This window comes from Haliotis cracherodii, unplaced genomic scaffold (genome assembly GCF_022045235.1).
Source record: "Haliotis cracherodii isolate W230 unplaced genomic scaffold, xgHalCrac1.p SCAF_8, whole genome shotgun sequence".
Classification (NCBI taxonomy): domain Eukaryota; kingdom Metazoa; phylum Mollusca; class Gastropoda; order Lepetellida; family Haliotidae; genus Haliotis; species Haliotis cracherodii.
This window is the reverse complement of record NW_027266341.1, coordinates 30352021-30370258: the sequence shown is the minus strand read 5'-3', so window position 1 is coordinate 30370258 and position 18238 is coordinate 30352021. Positions and strand designations below refer to the sequence as shown.

The 18238-nt window shown below is 41.4% G+C and overlaps 1 protein-coding gene across 1 annotated transcript in view; it reads left to right on the top strand.

Moving 5' to 3' along the window:
* Nucleotides 1-18238, top strand: part of LOC139450049 (serine/threonine-protein phosphatase 6 regulatory ankyrin repeat subunit B-like) — a 42382-nt gene that overhangs the window by 18582 nt on the left and 5562 nt on the right. The window contains exon 2 of the mRNA XM_071231683.1: nt 16058-16138. Within this exon, the coding sequence (XP_071087784.1) occupies nt 16058-16138 (81 nt within the window). The remainder of the gene's footprint in view (nt 1-16057; nt 16139-18238) is intronic.

The window sequence follows — 18238 nt, the reverse complement described above, 5'->3', positions numbered from 1 at the left end:
TATCCGCTGGCTTCGAGCTTCTTCTTGAAATGACGATCGATATAAGTGTCAAAGAGTACTACTTGCTGGGTGTCGGGGTCATGCTTTGCAAAGGTGTCAAAATGCCATACGTCGTAGATCTGAAGCACCTGGTAATCATACTTCTTCACGGCTTCCTGGAGTTCTACGGTGGCGTACGTGCCCACCCATGACCTCTCTTCGGTCGTGTGCTCGCAGGGGGAGTCTGACCTGGTATCGGCACACGTACGGCACAAAGGACAGAGCAGTTTGCCACCCGATCTGTAAGGCGGATGGTAGAGTCGTTTCAGGGGTAGGACACGGCATTGGATCAGGCCTTTCAGTTCAAACAACATGTCCACAGGTGGTTGATGGAGAAGGGTCGGGTGTCCCGTGGGAAATGCTCCGGTCTTACAAATGTATGGATAAAGGGAACAAATATCGATGTACTTGATGGTTTCACCTTCTTGGGCTTCGTAGCATAATCGTGTGGCATTGGTGCGTCCTCCATAGAAGGCGTCGCAAGGGTTGAGCGGCCCAGGGACGTCGATACATTGGGACCCCTGCAAGAAAGCATGCAGAGCGGAGTCCCCCTGTTGCATTTTTGTAAACTCCGTTTCACCTCAGGGCGTTGAGTCAAGAGACTCAAGCGGTAGTTGGTGTCGGTATAATGGGCTCCCAACGACGTGCCCAGGACGGGATGAGGTTCTCCACGTTGGGTCTTGTGACAGGCCTGGCACCCATGCCAGAAACAGCCCAGGAATTCGTAGATGGTGCCTGTCGCTGGATCGTAGCCATCCACACTGTACCGATGTTGGCCCTCTCCACACGTGAACTCTTTTTCACCTCCATTCCTGGCGTGCTGGAGGTGCAGATGGGGGTCCGTTTCCATTAGATAATGGAGCTAGTGCATACTGGAGTCTTGCATGCATTCAAAATCGTAGAAGATGTATTGGACATTGTCTCGTAGGTGATGTTGTTCCTCCTCCCCCCTGTTCCCCCTCTTCCTCTTCCTCCCCCTCCTCAGCCTCGTTTTCTTCACGGAGAGGTGTCATGTAACAACGATGGTCTGGGGTCATGGGTTCTCGGCACACCAAGCAGGGATGTTCTTCATCTGAGCACTCGTGGTGAGCCATGGGAGTCTCCAAGACGTGGACCAGCTGAAAACAGGTCGGGCACCTGTGAATCAATTGACAGGCGCTGGGTTTTCCCTCTGATGGTGACTGGAGATGTCGTGTATAACACTGTTGATTTGGGAACCAACGTTGACATGTCAAGCAAGGGATCCCATGCTCTTCCTTGGGTCCGCAATAGCTAGAGTGGAGGCAGCGGTGACAGCGGTATTCCTTGGTGCAGGGATGTTTTTCGGGATGGTCGTAACGGTGGTCACAGCGTTCGCAGTAATGGTTAGACCCATAAAAAGCTGGCATGGAAGTGATGACATCGTAGTGTTGATCATGATGATATACATGCAGCACGGTGGCGTGGGGTGGAGCCTCATCACACTTGTACAACAGTCTCTGGTAGAGGCATCCGTACAATGCACTTTTTGCGTGTTAAAAAGGCTTTCAGTCGGGGAGCACCACTGCCCGATCCTAGCCTGTCGGGATCTGCTATGTGTACTAAAGTCACAACCATGGTGGCATCGATGTTCAGGGCTTTGTTGGACTGTTGGACGTTTTCCACGGCATGTAAAATATTAAGCCCATGGAGATCTTCAAAGCGACAAAAGGGAATCCGTATGGGAGTGTTCAAAGCGGGATGATCGATACCTAGACCAATACGATCTCACTTCTGACCTGACATCTGTTGATAAAAGTCATCGATCACTCTGTCAAATAAAGCTGGCAGTTCCATGAGAACGCAGTCCAGTGGTACGGTGTCCAAGTAGTCTGGGTTGAAAGTCAAACAATACATATGATTAGCAGTTCTTAACCGTCTGGAGCAGGTGGTGTCTTTCCTCTCCAAACGATAGGGCGTACTTTGGTTGCTCGTCATGATAGCGATGCGTGTCTGATGAACGTCTGTACTCTAAGATGGACTGAACGTCTGATTTATGGACAACCCTTCCCCAAAACAGGATCGAAATCTGACCAATCCGAAGCCTGGGTTGTCGACCAATCAGAAGACAGCACCGACCAATCAGAAGACAGCACCCGAGCCGAGTTGTGCTTTCTCTCCCATGGTAAAATCCATTTCCTATGGAAAAGAAACACAAGGGTCGGGTCGTTTTAGAAAACCGAGGTGCAGGCCAGGCACCAGAACGAACCAATCAGTGCGTTGCGTTTTGGACCAACCAGGAAGCAGCGATTTTCAATCCGGTTCTTCTCCTATAAAACAAGAGAGGATTCGAGTGGGTCAGTGTCACTTGTAAAATTTATTTTATAAAATCAAGAATGGCTGAAACAAAGAAGAGTGGTACGACGACTCGTGACGGAGATGTGGTGATGGGTAGTGCAGATACTCGTGGATGTTGGAGTAAGAGTACGCATGCTGAGGATGCGATGTCACTGCTCAGTCACACGCCATCGCACTATTATCTACGCTTTGAAAGAAGGCTCGCTTCGTTTGAGGCGTGGCCAACGCAAATGTATCAGACTGCTGAAGAGATGGCCCATGCGGGCTTTGTCTACACTCAGGGTGCCGATGGTGTGTGCTGTTTCCAATGTGGTGTGCGGCTGAGACAATGGGCGTCCCACGACGATCCTTGGGCGGCACATCACAAGTGGTCCCAGACTGCGACTACCTCAAGCTACCAGGTCTGGTGAAACACAAGAAGAAGCTACAGCTACACTATCTCTGCGAAGAGAAACAGAGGTACACGAATAACGTAGCACGGTCGGCTGCCTAGGAGGACGTTTCCCGTGTCCTGTGTTCCTGTTCAAGTTCCCGTTCAAGTTCCCGTTCAAGTTCCTGTTAAAATTATTTTATTTTATTTGTTGGACCCACAAGTGGTGTCACGTAGGGCACCCAGATGACATACCCAGATGGCTACAAGTACCGCTTCGACGATCCTTGTCTTGTCATAAGCTTGGACATGATGATTCTTCTTGGACAGCAGCAGAAAAGTTTTTTCTTCCCCAAAAGGCCCTTTTCAGGGCCACCCATCTCACCCAAAAGACAACTTTCATCCTTTGCTTTGCCAAACCCACAATCCAAAACAATCCCTAGGTCTCTTGGAGGCATACGTCTACGCGTGACACCACCATGGTACGTCTCAAAATAAAATAAATAGATATAAATATATATAAATATATAAATAGAGACACGTAGTACACCACGTGTGAATGGAGACACGAGTCAAACAACACGTGTGCATGAAAACACGTGTCAAAGTACGTCTGTAGACCTACACGAGTGTCAACACCTCGGTATCATTAAATAATATTAATAATAATTTGAAGTACACGACACGAAGTACATCACGTGTGCAAACGTCACGCATGTGTATCGATCTTTCTCTATCCATCTCAATACTTAATCAACGTTTGTAGTCACACAAACACATGACATCACGTTTTGCCTGACAACACGCGTGAAACACCACGTGTGTCTGGCAACATGACGTAATCGCGTAGGCATGGTATCATCATTCTATGGATCAACGTTAACGTCTGTTTGAAGACATTCCCCCACGTTCATGCCTACCTATGACGGTCCACCTTTAGCATTCAGACGACCGTCTACCTAAAAAAAAAACAAGGCTATCCAAGAAAAAAAACGGATCAAAATCGGACCAATCAGAAGCCTGGGTTGTCGACCAATCAGAGTCGGCGCTCGGACCACGCTGGGCTCTGAATGGTCGAACCGGGGTTGTGCTTTCTCTCCCATGGAAAAATCCATTTCCTATGGAAAAGAAACACAGGGGTCGGTCCGTTTTGGAAAACCGAGGTGCAGGCCAGGCACCGGAACGAACCAATCGGAGCTGCTGCCTGGGGAACCAACCAGGAAGCAGGGTGTCAGTGGCTCTCCTATAAAACAAGTGTGGATTCAAGTGAATCAGTGCCACTTGTAAAAAGAAATCATCATCATGAGCAGCAACAGCAACAACATGTCTGAAAACTGGGATCTGGAACTGATTTCTACTAAGATAATAACATCCCCACCATTGTCTCCATCATGGCAATGTGGTAGATGCCAAGGGTGCCTGCCCGTGTACGCCCTTGGTACAAGGGCATGGGATCGGACTTTCAAATGCGTGTATTGCAGCACTGTGCTGAAGGACACCTACATGCGTCGTTTAACGCACACCAATAGGTGTCCTGTAAGACGCCAAATGACTGTCCACCCGTGCCTTTGTACCGTTGCGTGCACCTGCATGTAAAGAAGTCATCTTCTTCAAAACGGCCCTTTTCAGGGCCACCCATCTCTCCCGAAAGAACGCTTTCATCCTTTGCTTTGACGACCCTCAAACCCCCACACCATGAACCCGCCTCCTCCTTCCCTCCCTTCACCACCACCCTCCCTTCACCACCACCAACACGTCTATGTTTAGAACAACAACAACAACAACAAAACTCTTTTCTTGTTCACCTTTTACGACCGCTTCCCTGGGGTTTTTTTCCCCCTTCCCTCCCTCCCTCCTCCTCCTCCTCCTCCTCCGGAAAACGGAGGCAACGTCCTCTTGGAGGTGCACGCACCACGGGACACGGAGGCGACGCCCTCTTGGAGGTGCGCACGACACCGGACACCGTTGCGACACCCTCTTGGAGGCGCACGCCACCGGAAACGGAGGCGCAGCCCTCTTTGAGGTGCACACGCCACCGGAAACGGATGGGGCGCCCTCTTGGATGCGCGCGCCACCGGAAACGGATGGGACGTCATCTTGGAGGCGCACGCCACCGGAAACGGATGTGCCGCCATCTTAGTCCTGAAATCCTGAGCGGTCCTTGACTGATGTAGACAACTACTCCCAGCACAATGTACTTCTACAGCTGCTGTCCACCCCGTGGCAGTCGCCTTTTGGTTCCATACTACCTTCTCCACGCTTAAACTGATGCACATTTACCATCTCCCATTACCAACAATCGGCATGAGACGTGTGCAGTCGTCTCTACATTGACTCTGCATCATAAATGCTACCATGGCGGGATGCTTCTGGCATCGAAGACGTTGCTGATCTTCAACAGTTTGGACCCTAGGTACTAGGGTTGGGAAGAGTCCAAATTTATTACCCGGGTACCCACCCCCCTATTACCCGACCCTACTCGGGTACCCGCTGTAGGTCTCAAGAGGTAGGTACAAACTGTCCCATTGGGAAAAGTTTGACCGTAGCTCTGGTAAAATGTGTTTAGATACATGTATAAAATGACACTGAAGTTTTATTTTTATTCAAACATTTAAAAGTCAGACTGACTGACGGAGTATGGTTTTACGCCGCTTTTAGCAATATTCCAGCAATATCACGGCGGGGGACACCAGAAATGGGCTTCACACATTGTACCCATGTCGGGAATCGAACCCGGGTCTTCGGCGTGACGAGCGAACGCTTTAACCACTAGGCTACCCGACCGCCCCTTAAAAGTCAGAAGGAATGGGCGTAGTAGTCAGGAAGAACCATGGGTCCAGATAGTCCTTTACCTACACGACCCGAGTACCCGAGTTACCCGTCCCAGCCCTACTAGGTACTGCCACTGCCAGTAAAAATCTAGTCAACAAAGATGAAAATTTCCTCCTGAATGTTCTACCTGTACACTACAATGGTTACAATTAAAGTCTTGATTGTCAGTCATGCTGTCCATACCTTGATATAACTGGAATAATGTTAAAAGCAGCGTTAAACCCAACACACTCAGCCAGGCATGAGGTCTTATTGACGTACATGGTTATTCTCATCTGAGAATTATTGTAGTCATTGGCACAGTTATATGATGTAAGACTATTTCGTCGTAGTCGAGGCTGGGTACACATAAACATTACAATGATGTGGTAAATTCAACAGAAACTGTAAAAGTTTCCGTCCTGTGTGACACCATGACTGACGCTAAATCACGCACAACGACGACAGTAGGTATCTGCATTTCTGACTAATTCTCTTTGTTTCATTGGAAAACATGGTAAACAAATAACTATACGAGGAATGTCAGAATGTTTCTGATTACTTTCGGGACACATTTATGTATATGATCCCTCAATCAACGAGAATACTCCTCTGGTAATCCCGCGTGCTGTTGTCAGTGAACACGCCATTTTGTAAAAGTCGGTCACCGGTTGTGATGTCATACGGAAGTAAACATTGTTGTACATTTTTGGTAATTTCTTTGAGGTGTAAACTTTTAACTCGGCATCCAGCGTGTTCTTTATTTTGTTTGCATTAATATCATCATCGCCATTGATTCGATGCTACAAAGGTGCGATTTTAGGGTGTGTAAGAAACAGGTTACTGCACTCGTGCCTGTCAGATACAATTGATCCTAAAACTTGCTGTTACAAAGCGAAATTGGTATTATATTGGAGATTGTTTAGTATTATATAGTTATTACTCATCCGTGAAGTGATCACCCGTTTAATACACATACAGCGGTATTACACATTGTTTAGTAACATCACGTGCACACAGAACTATTTTTGGACGGCCACATCACATGACCAAACAAAATGGCTACTGTCAAAATGTACCGATTCTCACCAGGGCGTGATTACAAATACTTTTTGTTCACATAAATTATTATGAAATCGAAAAAGTAATATGTTCTAAATATTACGGATGAGAAAATATTCATTAATTAGAAATAATAAACGACATGAAAATTAAAGACGATGAATCTATAGTCAAATGAATGATCTTATCACAATGGCAACTGAAGCTATAAAAGTAAATGATTGTGTCAAAATTGATGGTCAACTGAAGGGACGGGTGCTATCGGTTGTTCAACCTTTAGGGACATAGAGCATGTTCAACGGTAAACTGGATGATGGTTCCATGAAACAGGTTACCTCGCTATCCAATGCAACGAATTCCGGAGACAGTTTCGGCCACGTTACCCCCACCCACCTTTGTTGATAATGACTACAGTTTGTTTGATGATCTTAATGATCTATTCAAAGATGACTTTTTCTATATTGTGCCTGTGCCTCAAAAGGGGGATGAAATACCTTAATCTTTATTCATGGTACTTATGAGGCCAAAGGCCTATAGTACAATGTGTGGGGCGTGTTACAAATTTATACATTTTCTTAGTTTCATGGCATGATAAATGAACATTGATAGATTTCTAATAGTCTCTGTACAATCACAAGTCATTAATTTACAATGGGTTGCGGTAGAAATAGTTATTTAGATATTTTGCTCTTAAATCTTCATACACTGGACATACACATAAAAAAGTGATATTCATCTTCAGTACAATCAGTTTTACAAATCCTACAAAGTCTGTGTTCTCTTGCAATACCTTCATATCTGCCTGTTTCAATAAATAGATCATGTGATTGGTCCCTAAGTCAGAACGACATAGACACATTATGGAAATCCGGGGAATTAGGTCTGGAAACTCCCGAGTCTACTTTGGTGGCATAACACTACACATTTTGGACTGCGCAGCGTTACTCCCCATAGAAATATGCGCTGGGGAGCCGTGATGTTAAATCAAGATGGAAATGGCATGGAGTATCTGCAGTTTGATGAGCGGCAAACCATAACACGCACTGGTGTAAACATCCGGGATATTCAGGCTGTCACGCCAAAAGCTTGGACAACAGGTGACAATCGCTGCTCGGTCCTTGCGTATCAGCGCTATGCTAACCTTAGACCAAATGGTTTTAGTGGCCATGACGTACCTTTCTACTTGGCAACAAATTCTAAAACTGCTCCCGCTCCGACACATCCTTGGTTTAAGTGACAACATGTTGGCATCAACAAACTTGGGTCCATAATGAAATGCATGCATATGGCAGCAAATGTAAAACTTGAGTCTACCAAACGGTGGATGAGTCATTCCGCCCGAAAGTATCTTGTCCAAACTTCCTTCTGAGAAAAATGTTCCACCTACTCAGACAATGCAATTCAGTGGCCATAGAAATGTGCATAGTGTCAATAACTATTCAAATATTTCTGAAGAGCAGCACAAACGCATCAGTACATTGATTGACAGGCCTAGTGATTCTTGCACTTCACAATCACTGCTCTGTGTTCCGACTTGCCAGCCGTCGACCGTCTCTGCTCCATCCCAAACTTTCAATATGACAGCTAGCCAGTCTCGCACACTCAGCTCTATCTTTGCCGGTACAATCACCAATTCTGTGATAAAAGTAAAATTTCTTAACCAGAGCACTGACCATGCTGACAAGTCATCAGACACGAATCTCCAGTAATGGAAAGTTTGAAAACAGACTGTCATCGGGGGAATCCCCCTGCCTGCGGTCATGTGATGTTGTGACCTTGGCCTTGTCAATGAATGATTAAACTTGTTTTGTTATTGTTTTCGAAACATCCTCGCAGTTTCGCAGGAAGTTCATTAAAGTAGATTTGTTGTGGAAAAAAAGAGTCTTCGGGTGTTTTCTCCATTGGAATTGCTGAAATGTTGATATTATAGTTGCACTTGATGATGACTATTTACATGACTTTGTATACTTACTCATGACCTGATTTGAACTCGGGAAGCGACTTACGGAGTCAATCAGCTGATTTTTACATAGGTACAAATGACGAGTAATAAATAAATTCTGAACTCGCTCCCGTGTAATACCAACTTAGCTCTGTTGGTTTGTTTGGCTTGTTTGTTGTTTAACGCCGCACTCAGCAATATTCCAGCTATATGACGGCGGTCTGTAAATAATCGAGTCTGGACCAGACAATCCAGTAATTATACCCCCGTTTACGAAGTAAATCGGGGGTATAGAGCGTTCCGTTCGTCCGTCCTTCCGTCCGAGCTTTTGTACGGCCCATAACTTTTTAACCATGCACCCTAGCTTCACCAAACTTGCTACACACATTTACCACAATGAGTACTTGTGCCTTTTGCTAGTTTGAAGATTCTGAATTTTTTAATTTTTGCCGTTTCCATGGAAACATTAGAAACTTAAACTTTTAGGGTGGGGTGTTTTGTACGGCCCATAACTTTTTAACCATGCACCCTAGCTTCACCAAACTTGCTACACACATTTACCACAATGAGTTCTTGTGCCTTTTGCTAGTTTGAAGATTCTGATTTTTTTTATTTTTGCCGTTTCCATGAAAACATTAGAAACTTAAACTTTTAGGGTCGGTGTTTTGTACGGCCCATATATTTCTAACCATGCACCCTAGCTTCACCAAACATTCTACACACATTAACCACAATGAGTACTTGTGCCTTTTGCTAGTTTGAAGTTTCTGATTTTTTTTATTTTTGCCGTTTCCATGGTATCATGGTGAAACATAAATTTTGGGTAGAGTTTTTGTACGATCCATGTTTACAATATTATGTATCCTAGCTTCAGCAAACTTGCTACATTAACCGCTATGATTGTTTTTCATCTTTTATAAGATTCCGAAAGTTTTCTCTTTTGCTGTTGATGGAATTTAGAAATTTTGATTGGTTTAGTATAGCTAATATATTTTCCAAAATTGTTTCCACACATGTAGATCATCATAAGTATCTGTGCTTTGTGATAGTTTGAATTTATGAATTCTTTACCATATCTGTTACGGCTTGATGGAATTTATTGATTTATTGATTTTCTTATATGATATTGTTCCATTTTTTATGTGTTTTTACATCAACAATTTTTTATCCTTTTGGTAATTCTTCTTATGTAACTCCTCAATCAATTTTTTATTCAAAGGTGTTCATGGTGATCTACTTCCTCGTAGTGAACACTGGTAACATGGGAGATTGGGGGGGGGGGGGGGGTGGTTCAATTGTCACTGGAACTCAATCTTAGTTTTTATCAGTTAGAAATATGTAATATTTCATTAATTAACAAACTATTTACTATTTGTTGTTGACCAGCAGGGATAACGGGGGTATGTGAGCTTTGCTCACTTCTTTCTTGTTGACATCATGAGCATCGATCCACGCAGTTGGGATACGATGACATGCATCAACCAAATCAGCAAGCCTGACCACCCGATCCCGTAAGTCGAGTCTTACGACAAGCATAGTCACCTTTTACGGCAAGCATGGGTTGCTGAAGACCAATTCTACCACGGAATCTTCACGGGTCTAATTTAGCTTTGTAACGAGTTGTAAAATCAATGGTATCTGACAGGCACGAGTGCAGTAACCTGTTTCTTACACACCCTAAAATCACACCTTTTTAGCATCGAATCAATGCATTTTGTCTGTTCTCATGATCGCAGTAGCGCATTAATATATAACACCACTGTCATAAGTGACGTCATCATATGTACTGCTTACTACTAATAAATAATGTGACCCTACACAAAAAGGTTTCCGCCATATCCGAAGATTATCAAGGTGATGATGATATTAATGCAAACAAAAAGAAAGAATGTCTGGAGCCACCCATTTGAGATAACTGGTATCAAACATTTGTATGAGATCAAATTCCATGCCAGTGATTGGCTACTCCATGGTGATGACCTGAGGTCAGATTATGACAGACTACTTTTCAGATCGTAAGTCATTGATAAGTTGCTTGTGCTTCAGTCGAATGTCCACCTACGTCTCTGTCGAACGTACTAGTTTTAGAGTGTAAATAGCTTTATTCCCGTGTTATGGGTTTTCGGACGCTATAGAGACATTCGCTGATCACAAGAACCGTAAAACATCTCATTCACAAGACAGCTTTATCTAAAAATGAAGCCATCATCTGAGTATTTACAATGTCTGTTGACACCACAACCCTCATTATAGCGGGAGTAATTCGCGATAAATGTTTGATGTCCGAAAACAAATGATCCGACGATATATATGTCTCTCCTCTTTAACCCTCACTTCGAAGTTGACTATCATAATTCGAAATACATCACGCACATTAAAAGTTTGAATTCTGTTGGAAATTCCCCCTTCTGTGATATCACCCACTGTCATTTTAGGCAAAGCAAAATTAGATCTACTGTGTGTTTAGAAATCTAACGGATAATGGACATTTAGTCGAAGGATTGATTTCAAAAATAGAACATTAATGATCACGGGAATCTGTTTTTGACCAAAACACCAATGATAATTCTGAAACGTCGCCGAGGAACCTGGAATCGTTTAGAATGTTTTGGAAAATATTCAAACACGAACGCCGAAGTGCTCTTTCCGCCATAATGGATAGTGTTGACAAATATCACGTTATGTGTAAGAAATAGAGATTACTACACGAGTGCCTGTCATATACCATTTATCTTACGAGTTGTTTCAAAGCATATCTAACAAGTTCTCTTTCGCCCGTTAGATACTTTTTGAAACAACACGTAAGACAAATGGTATCTGACAGGCACGATTGCAGTATTCTGTTTCTTACACACGCTAAAATCTCACCTTTTTAGCATCGAATCGATGCATTTTTCTGTTGTCATGATCCCAGTGACGCTTAAATACATAACACAACGGTCATGAGTGTCGTCATCCGATGTACTGCTTACTATTCACAAATAATGTGACCGTACACTCAAACCTAAACGTTTCCACCATCTGTGTATTACAAAGGCAATGATGATAATGCAAACTAGATGAGATCAAAGAACCCGCATGGTGCCGATTTAAAACATTCACCTCAAAGAAATTACCAAATATGTACAACAATGTTTACTACCGTATGACATCACTGCCGGTGACCGACTTCTACCAAATGGCAGGTTCACTGACAACAGTACGCGGGATTTTCAGAGGAGGATTCTCGTTGATTGAGGGATGGTATATACATAAATGTGTCATGTAAGTAATCAGAAACAATCAGACAATCTGCGTACTGTTATTTGTTTTTATGTTTTCCAATGTAACGAAGAGAATTTGTCAGAAATGCAGATAACAACCGTCGTCGTTCTGCGTAACTTTGTGTCAATCATAGCGTCACACAGGACTCACATTGTTGTGTTTTTTGTCTTTTCACCAAATTTGTGCAGTACATCATTTTCCCCCTTCAAATCAATCCCAATTAATGAAGAAAACAATTTTTGTATTAATATTGTAAGGATATCAGCAGATATTTACGATTTTACAACTTTTGTAATTTATATTTTGACAGAGTATATTTCCTTTTATGATGTTAAGTTAATTCCGTAATAACTTGATCATACCTTATTCGGCGAACTTGAATGAACACAGTAATCAGTCCATGACAGTGTCTGAGAGAGTGTATGGAGAGAGAGCATTCGCCTTCTTTTCTTCCTCTAAGAGAGTGTCTCATCCCATTTGACAACCAGCCAGGAGAGTATGTTTCAATCATATGATCTCTCACCCTACCGATGTCCTTATTGTACCAGTTGACTTGCATATCTATGTTAACATCGAGGTTTTCCGATTTTGTTTAATGGATGTAATTGAATATACTCTGTACGGATTGTTATGCAGCTATCGAATCAAGTACAAAACCGGAATGGACTTGTCTTCCGGATTTAGAGTCAAGCCAAAATTGATGCAACTGTTTTGTGGGGGTTTTCAGCTTACATAACTGGTCTTATATGTGGCATTATATGTCACTTTTGACAAGTTCTTTGATCAAACAAGTAAGGCAATGATGCTCACACAGTGGAAAGTATAAACCTGTCATGTAGGGCATCCAGACTTTGGATAACAGCTGTCTGGGACAGAATAGTTATATTTGGTTTTAATTGGTGCATTCTACCAATGAAAACAACACAAACACCGAATTTCCCCACTCTGAAAAGCATTCTACAAGTTTATCTTCTCTATTTGGCCACTTTTGGGCATACGCTGCGTCATCATTCATATTTATTTAAAGCTGTGACATCAATTGGTAAAGTGTTTGCCATATTTGAAAAGCTTTCAACGATATAGGCGACATCTTTGATTATAAATTATCAAGACACAAGAAGTGGAGTTTTCATCATGAAGCGCCAACGTAAGAAAATGTTTACCCGTATTTGAAGAAAAATGTTATAAATGTGAACTCAAAGTGCATATAGATAAGACAAAGGATCTAATAGTGTGTAAACTGTCGTCCAATAAGGTAAACCCATGTTTTTGTGTTTAAATCAGGCATTGAGGGTCATGTATACAGTGGTTCAAACAAAATTCTCAAATAGACTTTTTAGAACTGCTTATCAATTGTCAGCTTAAACGTTTTTCACTAAATGGTTCAGTCTGTATTGTTATATTGTTCAGAAATAGGAGCTTTGAGAAAACAATACTCTTGGAACATGTACTTTAAAATGTATTAAACATATTGGCGTACCTAAGTTATAACATTCAACGCGTACGCGACATGTACAGGCTAACTGGGGAAATATCCTCTGAGCATGTACACTACAGTATGATCTCGTACTGGTGAAAATTATTACCATCTGATAACACTCTCTCAGATAGTGCTTGCAAATTGATGTTTCATTTACCTAATGTAATCAAGACTACAACTTTCCACTTCTGAATGTCATGTTTGTCATGGTTAAAACAGTTCTGATTGATCAGTTTGTCTTCGTGAAACAAAGGAGAACTCTCAACACTTATCATTTGTAATATAATGCCATTTAAATTGATGTGAAATAAACTATTTTTCGTTTTCGTTTTCAATAATGTACCTTAATATCCTTACTTCTGCTTTTGATGTGTGACATTTACCATCACCTAATTTCCAATGTTCTTCTTGAAGTCAACTTGTTCTGAATCGCAAAGCTTTTCAATATCATCTATACCCTTTTCTACGTATTGTCGCTTGCTTTTGTTACATACCTATCAAAACACTTTCTCTTTGGGACACCAGAAATGGGCTTCACACATTGTACTCATGTCGGGTCTTCGCCGTGACGCTTTAACCATTAGGCTACCCGACGACGAAATCAGGTTGTCTATATTATTGCCCTAGAACATCAGCCTATTGAAGATCATGGCAGTCTGAGATATTAGAGTGAATCAAACCCTTATTGACAATACGCTGAAAAGGCTTCGAGACTGTTAAACACTATTAACTAGATCCCACACTCTTCTTGTTATTGTATATTTCATGTTGCTTGCATCAAATCGGGGATTTAGTAACACCTAGCAATCACATCATCAAAGTATGTGAAACAATTGTGATTTTAATTTGTTTCATAAAGTCAGATACTGGCCTGTCACATGCCATCAACTATTGGCTGGTCCAGCCTTAATTACTTACAGACCTCAGCGGTATAGTTCAAATGTGTGGGTGTCGCGTAAAACAATATACACTCACTCACTCATTTCTCGGTTGTTATGACAACCATGGGGACCTAATGACCTACACTGTCCAGAAATCTCCACAACAACACTTCCGGGTTGCGTGCCATGAAGCCAATCACAACTCATTGAGCACTGAGAAGGCATATGGGTCACTGGCATATGACGCTAAGGTCAGATTGATGAAGACTTTTGAACTTGACTTTGAGAAGTTTCCTTATGATCCTGTGCCAGACTTCGTGTTTGTGGAATGCCAGAATGATGACAATATTGATTTGTTTTATAACAAATACACCTGACCATGGAAAATAGTGGTGTTCATACAAAGTTATAGCTTATGAGCTTATTAAATTCATGTTGAGTGACATGGAAGAATCACAGGTCTATATATTAATCATGTATGACATGGGGCTTCCATATTAGAAATGATCGGTACTTATGAGCATGTTGATGGTATGTTATTGTGTTTGTATGTAGTAGTTATGTTTGTTTGTTTATTGTTTAACGCCACGCTCAGCAATATTCTAGCTTTATGACTGCGGTCTGTAAATAATCGAGTCTGGATCAGACAACCCAGTGATTGATATCATGAGCATCGATCCACGCAATTGGGATACGGTTACAGCGAGTCGCCTTTTACGACAAGCATGGGTTACTGAAGACCTATTCTACCCCAGATCTTCAAGTAGTTATGAAAAGTTTTCCTTTCACTGCTTGTAGATAACGGCAATACAATCATATGGTGAAAGACACATTTGTTCTACTATTTATGGTATGGTCTCTTGGCAGCTGTAACTTTATTTTCGGCTTAGACTGTAAAACAATTATAAGGTCTTGTTAACATTAATAAGAAAGGGCAATTTTTGGTAAAAACCTTTTTCACAACAATAGATATTTTGTAACATGTAAATAAAATATTATGCTCATCCCCTTTTGCACCACCATCACAATTTGTAGATATTCAACGAGACCCGTGTAAAACATATACCCTTCAAATGAGGTACATTTATAGAATAACCCACGAGGTACGAGTGATTACGGGAAATATGTCTGTCATTTGAAGGCATTCTGAGACTTCAATAGGCGTTTATGATATAGTCACGACTCCTTTGCATGTGTTACACTATTGACGTGCCATGAACTTAGGCACACACTGAGTCACAATGTCCGATACATTGTAGCACCCACCAGTGATGTCCTGCCACTTCATGAGGGTCACAAATTATTGGTCCCTTTACAATATACCCCTAATACACCACACTTCTGTAAATCTCTAGATTTTTTTCAGATTTATATAAACCAAATTGCTGAAGGTAATTTCAGTCGAAAAGGACATGACAAACGATATTCATAGCAGTTTATGACAAATACCAGTAACCCTGAACTGTTTTATATGATTATATGGCAGTAAACATTCAGTTGTCTGCTATTCTGACTCTCGGGAATTCGCTGTATCAAAACTTAGGTAACTAATATTGAACGATGTTAAAATTGTTGTCAAACCTTAGTTTTGGTCTTCACAAATGTCTAAATACAGTACTTTACAGCCTTTTGTATGCACTCCCGCAGTGTCAGAAACGTAGTTCATCATTATAATGATGAGACATGTTAATATTAACAGCAACTGAATTCCATATTATTTAGATATTATTTCTCTCCTAAAAATATACTTCTGTCACAATTATGCTATCCTGTTGAAAAGAGGATTTTTTTCCAAAGTACCAGGACGGTGTCAATTCTTTGTTGAATTTATTTTTCTCTGTCAAACTATACTTTATTCAGTTAAATCCCTTACCGTTGTGGACTGTTTTCAGGTGGAGTCCCTCAAGCCGTCACTGTGGTCGGGACGCAGAACATATTTACTGGACCGACCCCTGCAGGGACTGTTGGTGAAGGTAGGCACCGTCAGCCATGATTCAGGTTATTCTAGTTGTGTATTTGGAGCTAACACGTATGGAAAGAAAACATATGATAATTTATAATCTAGAAGTGAACTAGTCTATGACATATAAATATTACCCATAATGGTTGTATTTTCCTGTGTAATTACTTTCCCATATTTGCACATGTGCATTTAAGCGATTTTCGATGTTAAGTCGTCAATTAAAGCCATATGACGTCAGACCCGTGAAGATTCCGGGGTAGAATAGGTCTTCAGCAACCCATGTTTGCCGTAAAAGGTGACTATGCTTGTCGTAAACGGGATCGGGTGGTCAGGCTTGCTGACTTGATGCATGTCATGGATCCCAATTGCGTGGATCGATGCGCATGATATTAATCACTGGATTTTCTGGTCCAGACTCGATTATTTACAGACCGCCGTCATATAGCTGAAATATTGCTGAGTGCGGCGTTAAACAACAAACCAACCAACCAAACCATATGACATCATCCACTGTTAACGTCACAAATTCATTTCATTAAGTCATCTGAACAATAGGATGCCTTCAGTGAAATTTGTCTGTAGTGTTATATGTGTTTCTTCATGTTCTCTCTTAAAATAACAATTAGTAATATAGAGAATAACCTACTCTAAACTCGGAATTACAGATTATCTTTACCCCTTGACAGAATGCTGTAAGAACACCATTTATACACTCGGGACAGATAATCGGTTATTCCCCATAGGTCGTTTATTATTCTATATATGTAATTTATGATTTAATGTCAATTTCATCATAAATTGAATGTCTGTTTTTCAACTTGACAATGTCACAACATCCCGATTACCCTTAACGTGCAGAACTAGGATGGACAAAGTGATAAGACCATGGCGCTGTATGAGAGAGTGTCTGGAATGAGAGAGGATCAGCTTTCTTGAAACAGTGTCCTATACCATGTTACTGCTGAAAAAACGACAGTATTTTTGAATGTTAGAAATCATCCCCTAGCCAACTTCTATTGTGCCAGTATATCTGATTCAGTTAGTGGATGTAACGTCCCAGCGGACTTGCAGACCAAAGTTTTACATCGAGGTTTTCAGAAAAGATTCAATGAATGTAATTGAACATAATCTGTACAGATGTTTATGGACCTTTGGAATCCAGTACAAAAGCTGAATGGACTTTTTTTCAAGTTCTAAAGTCAAGCCAGAAGTTGATGCTTCTGTTGTGTGGTTTTATGAACTTTCTTCCCCAGTGGACATACTGGTCTTATATGTCGTGTTATATATATGTCACTTTTACCAAGTTCTCTGATCTAACAAGAAATGACGGGATGCTTACATATTGCGGTAACGTTAAATTGCGGCCTTGTCAGTGGGATCAAGTACTAATGTTTCACGTAGGGCATCCATACTTTGGATGACAGCTGACTGGGACAGACTAGGTTTAATGGGTTTACAATTTGTGCATTCTATATTTGCCAACAACACACACACCGAATTTACACACTCTGTTGGACATTCAAAAGGTTCATCTTCTCTATTGTCCATTTTGTGACACACGCCTACATCCTTCAAACCTACATACTAATAGATATTTTAACCTTCATGTCTGGTTCGTCATATGTACACGTCAGTGAATAGGGAAAAAGGAACTTGAGAAACAATATTATAAATTTACTGAATAGTTAAGAAAAACATAAAGAAAACATAGATAGATATTCAATCTGTTTGGGAGATGCAAGGATATATCAAAGTATTATTTCAGTCAAAATGGGGTCGATATTTGTTAAATAATGTGCTAGTGGCCATAACACCATTTAATAGACAAACAAATTTTAAATGTTCTTCCAAGCAATGAAAATTACAAAATCAATTGCAGAAACTATATTCTATATGAGCTTACTTATTTCATCTAGAGATATTCATTTGTTATGTCTACTGTTGGTTTGGAGTGGATTCGTGGAACAATCCTTCTTTAGAATACCAATAGTACTTAAAGCAACTTGCGAGTCTGGCACCATTTGGGATTATGGGATTGTCCTGGCAGAAGCTGTTGCCTACTTTAGATTTTGGGATTGCCGAACACTCTCTTACCAAAACACTTTCTCAT